Source organism: Podarcis bocagei, assembly GCF_964188305.1.
Source record: "Podarcis bocagei genome assembly, chromosome: 11".
NCBI lineage: Eukaryota > Metazoa > Chordata > Lepidosauria > Squamata > Lacertidae > Podarcis > Podarcis bocagei.
Window position 1 is genome coordinate 56,676,418 of NC_138136.1, and position 13,982 is coordinate 56,690,399.

General features: G+C 42.7%; 1 protein-coding gene across 6 annotated transcripts in view; it reads left to right on the forward strand.

Annotated features, from left to right (window-relative positions):
- The first annotated feature begins 899 nt into the window (after positions 1-899).
- The window catches only part of PIAS2 (protein inhibitor of activated STAT 2), a 42,641-nt gene continuing 29,558 nt past the window's right edge, over positions 900-13,982 (forward strand). Inside the window, exons 1-2 of one of the 6 annotated variants that reach the window (XM_081212901.1) lie at positions 923-1,025; positions 12,716-12,819. Coding sequence is in view for 1 of the 6 variants with exons in the window: in XM_081212899.1 (XP_081069025.1) it covers positions 5,713-5,736 (24 nt within the window). In the remaining 5 variants the exon portion in view is untranslated. Of the gene's footprint in view, positions 1,026-5,584; positions 5,737-5,958; positions 6,092-12,715; positions 12,820-13,982 lie in introns of those variants that run through there. The other 5 variants (XM_081212900.1, XM_081212902.1, XM_081212899.1 and 2 more) reach the window with 5 other exon arrangements.

Consider the following 13,982-nt stretch of genomic DNA (forward strand, 5'->3'; position numbering starts at 1 on the left):
TTACTAGCTGCTTTGCTTCTCAATATTCTATGGCTGGCCTCTGTATTTTTCTCCTAGTGATAGAGAACCTACATAAAGACTCTATACGGGCTCTTGGATACCCATAACGGAAAAAGGAGCAGTTTCCCCCCCCCCCCTATAACACCTTTGTACTTACATTATTAAGCAAAAGCAAACATTAGGCAGTAATCCTAAGCATGCTTAGTGGGCGGTGCTCAATTGGCACTTACTTCTGAATATACAAGTTACTTAGGTTTGTACTTAGCTAATCATATGATATCGATAATTTAGGTTGCTGCCCCATTCCAAATAGGACATCATATTGAAAATATGGCAGGCAGTTAATGTTCCCTACAAATTACAGAGTCTCTGAATATACATAATACATTATTTTACTTAATTAAGCCTCATGGCAAGTCATGCCAAATTTTAATCAAGAAGAAGAAGAAGAGTTTGGATTTGATATCCTGCCTTTCACTCCCTTCAGGAGTCTCAAAGCAGCTAACATTCTCCTTTCCCTTCCACTCCCACAACAAACACTCTGTGAGGTGATTGGGACTGTGAGACTTCAAAGAAGTGTGACTGGCCCAAGGTCACCCAGCAGCTGCATGTGGAGGAGCGGAGATGCGAACCCCGGTTCCCCAGGTTATGAGACTCTTAACCACTACATCACACTGGCTCTCTAATCAAGAGCCACCTGAAACAACTCAAGGAATAAAATCTTTAAATAGTTAACACCTGCAAGTGCATATTTAGAGGTCAACAGGCTGGGAAGGTTTGCCTTCAGTTTCCAAAAAATCTGGTCGGAGGTTTTTGAGAAACGAGGTATGTATTCTCTCTTTCCAATGGTAATTCATACCTGCGATGCCTTTTTTAAAACTCTTTTCTTCCAACTCCAGGTCTACTGAAACAAAAAGGACAAGAAGAAAGATAAACGAAGGAATCCCTGGAAGGTTAAGACGGTGTTTCAGAATATTAAAAGGTAGTAGTAGAAGAAAAGGCTGCTAAAGCCACTTACATTTGAGGTGAGCGAAAACAATAGCTACAAAGTCTTATACAGATGTAAAGAAGAGTAATGGAAAACTTGAAATATGTTTGTGTGTAATTGTGGCATGTAACCTTTGAGGGGGGTACTATAAAACTAACTGGGGCTGAATCCTGTGCACTCTTATCTGTGAGTAAACTCTGTTGTGCCCACTCCTGTTTGCTCTGCATCCAGTACAGTCCCAGCTTATTTGGGAAGCAGTGTATGTACAATGTTAGCCAAAATTCCCTATTTCTGCTTTCCTTTCTTATGAAATAATATGCATTGATGCATCAGCCCCCCCCCCAAAAAAAATCAGTTTTGATCTATACTGAGATAAAGTTGCGCTTTAAGCTAGTAATTTGTGCACATGGCACAACCACAGTGGAATTTACTTTGGAGTAATTTCCAAAGAGGGGAAGAGGTTTATGTTGAAAAGTTGGCACAGAAGTAGATAAGGAGGGGTCCTGGGAATTGTTTGTTCATTAAGATATTCTTATTTTATTGGTATTTCAAGGTTTTGCATTGCTTGAGTTTTAGTATTTGCTTGTGGGAGATTGGAAGTCATTTTGGTGTATTATTGGAAAAACAGGACACAGTTTTACTCAGAGTAAACCCATTTAAATGAATGGATTTTAGTCACGTCCATCACTTTCAGTTGGTCTACTCTGAGTATGACAACCAATGGATGCAGCCCTCTGAAGTTACTCAGGGAAAGGGGTTAATGGGGTCAAAGTGCCCTGAAAATTTCAGTTTGCTACTCTGTTGCAATACAAGAAAAAGGGAAATGTTTTGTTAACTAAGTCATTGTATGATGATGTCATTATGAATCAATTATGTGTCCTGATTGAGAAAACTACAGTGTCATAATAAGTCCAGGTTCTTGGAAAACCTGAACTGTGGAAGAATAAATAAATAGTGTAGATCAGGAATATTTATGTGAATGTATGTGATTTTCATATTGCTCTTTATGCATAGTTTAACTGGTATATATAGAGCCTTGCCTGAAGAACTGGTATGGTATACAGTGGTACCTTGGTTCTCAAACTTAATCTGTTCCGGAAGTCCATTCCAGAACCAAAGCATTCCAAAACCAAGGTGCACTTTCCCATAGAAAGTAACATAAAATGGATTAATCCGTTCTAGACTTTTAAAAACAACCCCCAAAACAGCAATTTAACATGAATTTTACTATCTAACGAGACCATTGATCCATAAAACGAAAGCAATAAACAATGTACTGCAGTCACAGAATCAGTAGCTGAACTGGGTTCCACATACAGTCATACCTCGGGTTACAGGCACTTCAGGTTGCGTTTTTTCGGGTTACGGATCCACTGAAACCCAGAAGTACCGGAATGGGTTACTTTCGGGTTTCGGGGGTCGCACATGCGCAGAAGTGCTAAATTGCGCTTTGTGCATGTGCAGAAGCACTGAATTGCAACCCATGTGTGCGTAGACGTGCCGCTGCGGGTTGCGAATGCTGCGGTTTGTGAATGTGCATCCCGCACAGATCACGTTCGCAATCCGAGCGTCCACTGTAGTCACAAAAACAAACAAAAAAGAGCCGCAAAAATACAAAATAAATACAAAAAACAGTCAGACCTCAGTGTGGCACTCAAATCGGAAGCATGGCATTCAAAGTGGAAGCGTGGCACTCAAATTGGAAATGTAACACTCAAAAGTGAGCATGTTCAGCTTCCGGGGGGAAATTGCAAACCAGAACACTTATTTCCAGATTTGCAGTGTTTGGGTTCCAAGTTGTTTGAGTACCAAGGTGTTTGAGAACCAAGGTGTTTGAGAACCAAGGTACCACTGTACTAGATATTGTCAAATCTGGTCCATAATTCCTGTTCAGGAAAGATCACAAGGTGACCTTTAGCCAGTAATATCAGATGGCTGGGTGTGGGAGACACCCAGACTTGTTTACTGGAAAAGTGGGGTTTTAAAGAGAGAGAGAAATGCTTCTTTGCATCTTAATGATGATTTGGAATGAATAATTATCATGTGGCTCCTGTTTCCATGACTATATTTTTCCTATGGCTGTTGTATACTTGCTTCTAAGGAAGTGTGCATAGGACTGCAGTATTCTAGTCTTAATATGTAAAACTGAAAATCTGTTTCCACTTAAAAAAGACCTTGTACAGTAATTAAAAAGATAACAGCTTCAAAATGTGACCTGGCAGTAATTCTGCATTCATTGCCATGAAGAATAAAATGTGTTTTTATTCTTTCTCGTTTAAGCTGAAAAGTGCCTATGTTACGTATTTGGTATATGTGTTTATTCTTCATAGTAATCAATAATAATTACCACCATGCTCCACTGTTTCCTTATTCATTAGAATCCCAGTATCTGAAAACACCCATATGTTTCAACAATATTTGAGGGGCAGGAAATCATTGCCTTTAAAATCCCCGGAATCAGCTTGAGGGCCACTTCAAATAATTTTGATTTTCAGCATACGCAGGATCCCAAAACACAGTGACATCATTGTGGCTCTACACAGCTGCAAGAACAAAAGCTCTTTCCAGCTGGGTCCAAGGACATGAGTGCTATGTCTTCCCAAACTCATGTGGGAATAATAATACTGTAATAATAATAATAATATTTATACCTCGCCCATCTGGCTGGGCCTCCCCAGCCAATCTGGGCGGCTTCCAAAAGAATATTAAAATACTGTGATACATCAAACATTAAAAGCTTCCCTAAACAGGGCTGCCTTCAGATGTCTTCTAAAAGTCTGGTAGTTGTTCTCTTTGACATCTGGTGGGAGGGCGTTCCACAGGGAGGGCGCCACTACCGAGAAGGCCCTCTGCCTGGTTCCCTGTAACTTGGCTTCTCGCAGTGAGGGAACCGCCAGAAGGCCCTCTGTGCTGGACCTCAGTGTCCGGGTAGAACGATGGAGGTGGAGACGCTCCTTCAGGTATACTGGACCGAGGCCGTTTAGGGCTTTAAAGGTCAGCACCAACACTTTGAATTGTGCTCGGAAACGTACTGGGAGCCAATGTAGGTCTTTCAAGACCGGTGTTATATGGTCTCGACGGCCGCTCCCAGTCACCAGTCTGGCTTCTGCATTCTGGATTAGTTGTAGTTTCCGGGTCACCTTCAAAGGTAGCCCCACGTAGAGGGCATTGCAGTAGTCCAAGCGGGAGATAACCAGAGCATGCACCACTCTGGCGAGGCAGTCCGCAGGCAGATAGGGTCTCAGCCTACGTACCAGATAGAGCTGGTACACAGCTGCCCTGGACACGGATTTAACCTGTGCCTCCATGGACAGTTGTGAGTCCAAAATAGCAGTTAAAGCGTTCTTGCCACTGAACAGAGCCCCAGGCATGCGTGGCTGCCCATGGACATGATATTACATAAGTATATGGCTATGTACACATTCGTGGCTAGAAACTCAGCAAGGCAGCATTTCAACTTCCTTTTTTTTATAGAATCGTAAGAGTTGGAAGGGACCCCAGGGGTCATCTGTATGAATTGCATATATTTAAGATTTCCCATATCGGGATGCGGGAGGCGCTGTGGGTTAAACCACAGAGCCTAGGGCTTGCCAATCAGAAGGTCAGTGGTTCGAATCCCCACAAATCCTCCCGTTGCTCGGTCCCTCCTCCTGCCAACCTAGCAGCTCGAAAGCACGTCAAAGTGCAAGTAGATCAATAGGTACCACTCCGGCGGGAAGGTAAACGGCATTTCCGTGCGCTGCTCTGGTTCGCCACTCTTTCGTCTAGTGAGTTTTTCGTCTTGCGAGGCATTTGTCTTGCGAGGCACCACTGTACCAGTGATGAGAGGACAATGGTCCATGTATGCATAGTCTGCCACCTGGCATTGCCCGGAGTAAATGCTTGGCAGAGCGATTTGACAGGATTAGGGTCTTGACACCTTGCTTGAGGGATTATGGAGGACAGGGGAGGTGTCATGGAGTCCTAGAGAAATTGAGCAAATTGGCACGTTGATTTTCTATGAATTTTATAGATTTTAGTCCCTTTTGACATTGACAATTGGAAATAAATGGATATATTGTAGCGAAGAAGAAGGTGAAGAAGACCTGCCCCCCCTTCCGTATCAAGTACATTGATTATTGCTTTCATTTTATGGATCGATGGTCTCGTTAGATAGTAAAATTCATGTTAAAGTGCTGTTTTAGGGGTTGTTTTTAAAAGTCTGTAGCGGATTAATCCATTTTGCATTACTTTCTATGGGAAAGCAAGCCTTGGTTTTGGAACGGACTTCCGGAATGGATTAAGTTTGAGAACCAAGGGACCACTGTAAGAGTTTCGCTGCTGTGAGGGAGGCCCCTCCGTGAGGGGTGAACTACAGCGCCCAGAAACCTTTGCGAGGACGTGCTTCGAACCGGCCTTTTACTCGGCGGGTTCTCCCAACTAGTATCAGAGGGGTTGACTGATAGGCCTTGCGCGCGCCCCCTCCCCACGCAGAGAAGTGGACTCGGCGAAACGGGCGGGAAATCAGCGCCGGCTTGTGTAATAACGCACCGCGATTCCTCCCTCAGAACCTCGCCCCCCTCCCGAACCATCACAGCAGGAGGGGCGTGGCCCTGCCGAGACCCCGCCTCTCACGTCACGCGCCGGCCGTCGTGCCGCCCGAGGAGGAGTGGGGGCCGCTCGGAGCGTGCAGGATGGTGGCGGCGGCGGCGGCGGCCGAGGCTGAGCCAGGCGGCGGGTAGAAAATGGCGGATTTCGAGGAGCTGAGGGTGAGGAGAAGCCGATGGCGGCGGCGCGCTCCCCGCGGCCTTTCTCTCAAGGCCGACACTTCCCGGTCCTTAGGCCGCCCTCCCGGCCGGCAAGCATCCTCCCTCCGTCCCCCGGGACCGCCTCTCTCCCTCCCCTTCCCCACGCGGGAGGAGGAGGTGGCCCTTGGCCCGCGCCGGCCTCCCTTTCCTCGTGTCATTTCCACGCCGCCGCGATAGCAGCGTCCCCGTTAACCGGTCCGTGAGGAGGCGCCTCCCGTCGCCTCAGCGGACAGTTAACGGCTCGCAACCCGCGGCGTGAAAGGGCAGCTGCCGAAGGGCCAGGAGAGCGGGGTCCCGCCGGGCTGAGGAAAGCGTAGTGAGTGAAGGGGCTTGCGGGAGGCTCGCGCCTTTTTCTTCCTCGGAATCCGGTTTCTCTCCCGTTTCTTCCCCTCCCCCAGTTTTTGTAGCCTACATAGCTTTCGCTCCCCCCCTAAAATAAGTCGTTTTTTAACGATCTGCCTCGGTTTTTGTTTCCCCCGTTTTATTTCAAAGCGCCCCCCCCCTCTAATCCTCCCTCTCCTGCTTAAGCCTCTTTGTCTTCTCTGCGAACGACCCCGACTCAAGAGAGCATCCTGCGAGGAGCGGGGTTCGCATGCTTCGCTCGCAGACAACCCCCATCTCTGGGCACAACAAAGCGCGCCTTTGGGTCTCGAAGCCACTCGTGGTTTCCCCCTGATCGCTCATGTGGTTTCATGTTTCTCTCGTCCACCCTTCCCTTCGGCATCTCTTTCTCTCTCTGACACTTTCCAAGGTTTGGTTGGCGCCCGATCGCCGAAATCACGGCCCCCTTCCATCTTTGCATCTATCTCTCCTCCTCCCCAGCTCCTTTGAATGGAGCTCCTCTCCCGCTGCATTTATTTATTTTTTCTTCATGTGACAGGGTTTGCAGTGCCTCTTTCTGCACCCTCTCAGATCTGCTTGTTCTTATCCTTGAATTTTGTCCTTGCAAAGCTGTTCCTCTTCTCCTGTGAATACTGTTTTTCTTCCTCACCTTGACATTTCATGTAGGTACAGTAGATCTTTTTTTTAATCCCACATTTCAGGGTCAGACTATTATATGAACATCCCTCTTTAATTCTCTACTGTATTGCCTTTTTTTCTTTCCTAAATGTCCATTCACCCCTTCAATTCCTTCTAGGTTTGGCAACCACTTGAGCCAAGCTCAAGATCTGTTGCAAGCACTCTAAACCACTGCACTTTCTGCTTTTTCTTTTTCTGTGCCATCCTCCCATTCATCCATTTCCCACCCTTTCCAAATATTTCTTGCCTGCTTTTGTTTTCCTAGAAAAAATGGCTCTGCATACAGCACCAGATCCCATGCAGGTCTTCAGCTACTAAGCTATTATATTTATTAGTGTAAAAGCATCATTACTTCATAAGGACTTACATCTAGGTAAAAATATATAGCACTGGGCTGTTGTGTTTGTTTATGTTTTGGGGACCCATGACCACAATATATTTTTCTCAACAAGTAAGAAAGCCTTCTTCAGTAATTTGCTGCTATTTATATTCATTTATTTTATAAAAAATTATTAATAGTTTCCCATAAAACATCCAGAAGCAATTTAACAATAAAAATATACATATATGTTCAATCCAATACAGCTACAACTGGGAGGAAAAAAACCTTCATTCAAGAGATTTATTGGAAGCGTAAATTACTCAATAGGCAATGAAAAGACAGCAAAGAAGGTAGATGATGGGAGGGAGTTCTAAATGGTATGTGCCACCATACTAAATGTTCTATTCTGACACTGTACAGAATGGTCCTCCTGATTCGATGGTATCTTGAAGAGTCCCTCTCCTACAGAGCAAATTACTGGTTGGGTATATAAGAGGTGAGGTGATCTTTGAAGTATGTTGATCACAAACTGTATAGGACTTGTACACCAGCCTGGTAGCTAACTGTCAGCCAGTGCTTTCAGCAATGACATAAAATGATGGTGATATTCTGCGCCAGGGAGCAGTTGAGCAACCTTGGGGCCAGTCCACATAGGGTACACTGCAGCAGTCCAGTCTCGAGCTTACCAGCACATGGATGGCAACGATCAGGCTGTCCTGCTCCAGAAGCAGTCATAGCTGTCTTCGTCACCTGAAGCTGGTAGAAAGCAGTTCTAGCAACTCAGGTTACCTGGTCTGCTAGTGACAGAGATGGATCCAGGAGTACCCTCCAGACTTTGACCCCGCTCCTTGAGAAGTATTATGACGTTGTCCAAAACAGGCAATTGGTTACCTATAATTTAGGAGTTTGAGGGACAAAATAACACACATGGATTGTGGCAAGATCCTAAGTTAAACCTCATTAAAATGTATTTTGGATCTTATACCACATATGACTGAATAAATTTTATCTGTATTTGTTTCTTGAGCTGGAGTAGACTGAATTGGAGAAACTGTTATTATAAATACTTATTTTGGCATGTGTATTATTTTTTTTAAAGTGTTGAATAAAAAATAGTTTGCACTAAGTTTCTATATATATAAGTGGGGCATGGGGTGGGGGGAGAAAGAAGCATAAAGATGATTTGAAAGACTTGTTTTCTTGCATCAGATAGTTTCCCTGCCCTTGATAATTTTGTTGCCTGTCTTTAAAGTTTGCTAAGATAGACCTGATGAAACGTTAGTATTTGAGGTATAGTGTTTGGAAAGTTTAAGATTAGGCTAATCTAAGAAACTTCAGAAAGAATGTAAAGGCTATAGATACAATACAATTCTGCCTATACGTGCCATTGCTTTTGTTGTCTGAAAATTCTATCAAGTGATTTCTTCCCCTTCTGAAATATGTATCCCACAGAGCTGTAATATGCAAAACATTTCATTGATTCAGATTTATTCTGTTGATTGTGTCAGCTATGTCAGCACCAGTTTATTTTAACAGCAGAAGTTCTTAGAAGCATGGAAGGAGGTGATATATTCTGCACTTCATTCCTTGTGTTTGCCTCTTCATAGTTACTGATTAGCACTCCATTTCATAGTATTTTGTTGAAGTACCACCCTTCCTGTGATATTCTGTATATTTTAATATATATATTATATAAAACATTTTTAATTGTTATAAATGATTCATTTTTTGTGTTTAGCTTGTTTCTATTTTAGCTGTAAGCCGCCTTGAGTTCCTATCAGGGAAGAAGGTGGAATATACTAACAACAATTCCTTACATTGGGGAAATACCTTGCCTCCTCCTCTGTAAATTAAGCTGATTTTTTTACCTAATCAGCAGTAACTGACCATATAAATACCTCACTTATTTTTGGCTGGTGGAGGTCAGAAGAAGGCTGGGCTGCAGAGTGATGTTCTCAGATTGCAGACGTTTTCAGATTCACCCTCTTGTATATTGAAGCAAATTATGTATTCTGTGCGCACTTTGTACATGTTTTAAGACAAAATATAACATCTCTTGTAGAATAGTCAGCATATTTGTACTGATGCACCTGCAGGTTACAGCTGCTAATAACAGTGTTGCTGGGAACCACTGTGTAGCAACAAGTGTCAAATGTTTTGTTGTTGCATAAGGGGAGAATAAAAATTCCTGTTGGAGATAAGTGGTTAATGTTTGCTATCCAAAACTGTGCATCTGTACAAACATGTCTCTGAAAACAGTCTTGTGCTTATCTGAGCATTCCTTGTATCCCACAGGAACTTGCATTAGTGACATTGTACTGTGTACGTAATGCTGAATTATCTTCACTTCAAGGACTTGAGTCTGAGCTCTGTATTTCTTTGTAATCTTAAGGGCTTTAATCTTTGTACAGTAGTGCCTTAGTTTACAAACAGTCTGGTTTGCATACCGTATTTTTCGCCCTATAAGACGCACTTTTTCCCCTCCAAAAATGAAGGGGAAATGTGTGTGCGTCCTATGGGGCGAATGCAGGCTTTCGCTGAAGCCTGGAGAGCGAGGGGGGTCGATGCGCACCGACCCCTCTCGCTCTACAGGCTTCAGGAAGCTATCTGCTAGCCGTGGGAGACCCAGCTCTCCCACGGCTAGCGGAGACCTTGCCGGCACCCAGAAGCTTGGGGCGCGCTGAGCTCCGCACACCCCAAGCTTCGGGCTTAGCACAGCGCACCTGGGGGGAAAATTTTTTTCCTTTATTTCCCCCCCCCAAAAAAAAACTAGGTGCGTCCTATGGGGCGAAAAATACGGTATGTTTTGGATTACAAACACGTCAAACCTGGAAGTGCATGTCCCAGTTTGCAAACTTTTTTTAGATTACAACCCCCCCCCCCCTTTTGGGGGGATTACGAAAAAAGTTGACAGTGAAGAGGAAGGTTGATAGTGACCTACATGTTTCCTCTTGCACCATAGTTTTGTATAGTATTGATCAGTGTTAGAAATGAGCTAGAAGTCCAGCATGTTTTGCAACTGGTGCAGATCCAATTGGGACCACGTGGAGATTTCTAGATGCCAGGTTGGCAACTGACATCTCCATCTGGCTGGTCTCTCTAGCTTTGTAAAACAGGTAAGCAGAAGAGCTTACTGCATTTCTCTCCCAGTTTTTTCTCCAAGGAATATATAGTTCACTCCCCTCCTCCGTTAATCCCTACAACAACCCTGTGAGGTAGGTTAAGAGGTTGTGGCTGGGCCAAGGTCACCCAGTGAGCTTCAGGACTTAGTGGGGATTTGAACCCTGATCTCCCACGTCCTAGTCTGACACTCAACTACTGCACTACCCAGGCTGCCCAGAGTGCTTTTGCTGTGGAGCAGCTCTATATAAATTAAGTGAGTAAATAAATAAATATGGGGAAAGCAAAATGTCGCTTAGAGAAGGATCTGAAATATTTTACTTGAAGCAGTTTAATGTCTTGTAAACTGCTTTGAGATTATTTCTGTAAATTATAAAGTGGTATAGAAATCATATTAATAATAACAAAACACACAGGGAGGGATGGTGTCTGGAATTCTGTTGTGTTGATTTCAGCCTAGGTTTAAGGTGCCATTCAGCAATTCGGTTATATGTATCTGAATTTCTAACACTAGTTTTGATGATGTGGGCATACTCACAGCCTTCCATACGCGTAACTTTTGTTTGGACTTAATATTTACCTCTTGCATGCTAGTGTCTTTCTGTAATGCCTACTTCAGGTTTATTTTTAGTAATGCTTCATTTTATTTTTCTACTAAGTGTTCTGCAACTGTAAGAACTATAATATGGCATGTATATAACATGTATACGATAAGTGTAGCATAGCATGTAAAATTTCCAAATCTTTCTTAAAAGGCATTTCTTTCTTACTCTTCAACTAAAATTGTTCCCTGGGCATCTTATGCAAGAGCTTTACAGTCCCTGCCTGCAGGTTTACAACCTTAAAGGCACAGTTGAAAAGGGGATTGGATTGGAAGCAAAAAGCAAAGCAACTGACTGTGGGTACCAACTCTTAAAGGGTCAAAGATTTTTTGAATGACCATCTTGAAACTGTTCAGGAACAGGAAGACCCAAAAAGCCACCCATTTGCTTGAGCCCTACATGTTACACAGGTCTCTATTATCTTGTCACTCTCCAAAATCAACAGGTGATACACAATGTTTCTGCTGCCCTTGCATTCTCTGCTTCCATCAGTGTCCCTAAATTGACTTGTGTTCTCATGACCACATCCTGGTTTAAGCTATGGGTTAAGTCTTGCTTTTCTATCTATTTAGATACTATTAAGTATAGTCCTGTGGTTTGCACACCTGGAAGCTGTGGTTAACTTCATCTTCCTAGTCTGAAGGGGACTGCATAGAACTTTTGTGCATCCTTGTTTATTAAGCCGCAATTGGATCATGAGGAGTTCTGGGTTGACCATTTGTTGTCAGGATTCCATGTAGCAGAGAATGACTCTATAGCCAGCAGAAGAATACAGTTTTTCCTACTTGTCTTACGCTCTGTTTGCAGGAATTGAACAAAAGTCTTTACAGGGATAGCAAGTGACAACTGCACCAAACATATTTGGATAGTCTGCTGTGTACGTCTCCTGTATTAAGTTGGAATATGTTTAGAAGAAGAAAATATTCTTCTCTGAATTTAAATTCAGATGCAGAGATACTATAATAATAATAATAATTAATAATAATTTATTATTTATACCCCGCCCATCTGGCTGAGTTTCCCCAGCCACTCTGGGCGGCTCCCAATCAAGTGTTAAAAACAGTACTGTGTTACATATTAAAAACTTCCCTAAACAGGGCTGCCTTCAGGTGTCTTCTAAAAGTCGGGTAGTTTTTCTTCTCTTTGACATCTGATGTGAGGGCGTTCCACAGGGCGGGCACCACTACTGAGAAGGCCCTCTGTCTGGTTCCCTGTAGCCTCACTTCTCGCAATGAGGGAACCGCCAGAAGGCCCTTGGCGCTGGATCTCAGTATCCGGGCTGAACGATGGGGGTGGAGACTCTATACTAAAGTATAGAGGGACAGTTCAGTATCATGTTTAGGTTGTAGGGCAAAAATGATAGACAACAGCCTAGCCTTGGTGTTCCCCTTTCTATACTTAAAACACTGAATTTATAGTACAGTACACTCGCAACTTAGGCACTTTTAACATGCACATTCAGCTTTATGCGCTTGGCAATAAAAAAATAAAAAATGGGAAGGCGTCCAGGGGGAGAAAACTTGCAATCCCACCCACCACTGCACCCAATGTGTTTTGACTACACAATTTTGGCTTTAGGTGCTATCCCCAGAACATAATCCCTGCATAAATTGCAGGCTTTCTGTAATTCAAAATGTCACTTGTTTTCCAGTTATTGAGCACTATTTATGATATCAGATCAATCTCATTCTTTTTTTGACTGATCACATAACCAGCCCCTGCTCATCTTGAGTTTGCCTTCCTAGTCTGACCCTGTCCTCTTCAGTTTTGTTTTACCAAAATGTTTGGTAAACATTGGAATAAAAGCCTCAAATAGCAAACCTCCGTAGCCATTCTCCATGCTACTATGTCTTCCTACTATTTTTTTGTTTTACAGACACAAACATGGTGACCCCTTTAAGAAAACATCGCCCTTTAAGATGAACAAGATATATAGCTAAGAAACAACAGAAAGCTATCTCGGCAGCTACTAACTTGCAAGTAAGAGTACCCCAAATTATGAAAAGCACACAACGTTCTTCTAAAAATAAAACCACACACACAGAGCTAGAACCTTAATAGTATTAATTATTTCAGTAATAAAACTAGCTTAATGTGAACAGAATAGGATTCTGAAATCTGTATAGAAGAGGATAATTTCAAACACCATTTACATTTTTAAACTATCCCATGAAGTCCGTCCTCATTTTAAATGTCCCTTGGTTACATCTTTTGTATGAAGTGACTACTTGAAACTAAAAGGCTAAAATAACTGAGCAGGCCAGAAAGAAACAAGTAGAGTATAAAATATTAAAAGGAAGGGAAATTCTTGGATAATTGAGATGGGTTAATTGAGGTTACTGAACGTAGCATTCCTACAGTGTGAAGTTGACAGTTGCACCCTGTGGATTACACTAAAGTAAACAGATCCCTTTTGTTTACCATCACCTTAACCAAGTATTTAATTAATATTAAAAACAAAATGCAACATTTAATGGATCATGGCTGGTTTCTAAAACGAAAACAATGCAAATGTACATAATATACTATGGAATGAGTACATAATAGTTGTATAAACTTTTTAAAAAGTGCCTATTACTGGGTAATAATAGAATATAATGTGATGGGTAGTCAGAATATAATCTCACTTCTTCTGATGCAAATGGGATGAATTTGAAAAGATAAGAGTCCTGTGTTCTACTACTCTTCCTGTACAAGCAGGACACTTGAGAGTGTAATGTGATTCCAACATTTCATTCTTCTTAAGAGTACCAAGTTCTTTTGCAGGCTTGCTTGGAGTAGATTGGGAATCCCCAAACATGGTGTTTGTTTATTTATTTTGAAGCATTTTTACCTTGCTTACCAACTAAAATACTTGAGATGGCTTAATATATTTGAAATACAATAAAACAGAGAAGAGTTATTAGAGTGGGCCAAAGTTAAGTTCTCAGATCTTCCAGTTGCCACTCTGCAGTTGAATGTATTGGTCTGGAAAGAAGTTCCTCAGAGGTTGGTACCTATTGGTGGGCTACTTCAGATGTCTCAGTTTCTGACTCTGGTAGCAAATGCAGGGAGCTATTGGAGAGAGTAAAGGTGTCTGTCTCTATATTTTTTTTAAATAGTGCCCACCTGTTGTCACATGCAACCCTTGGGTGGGGTAGAAT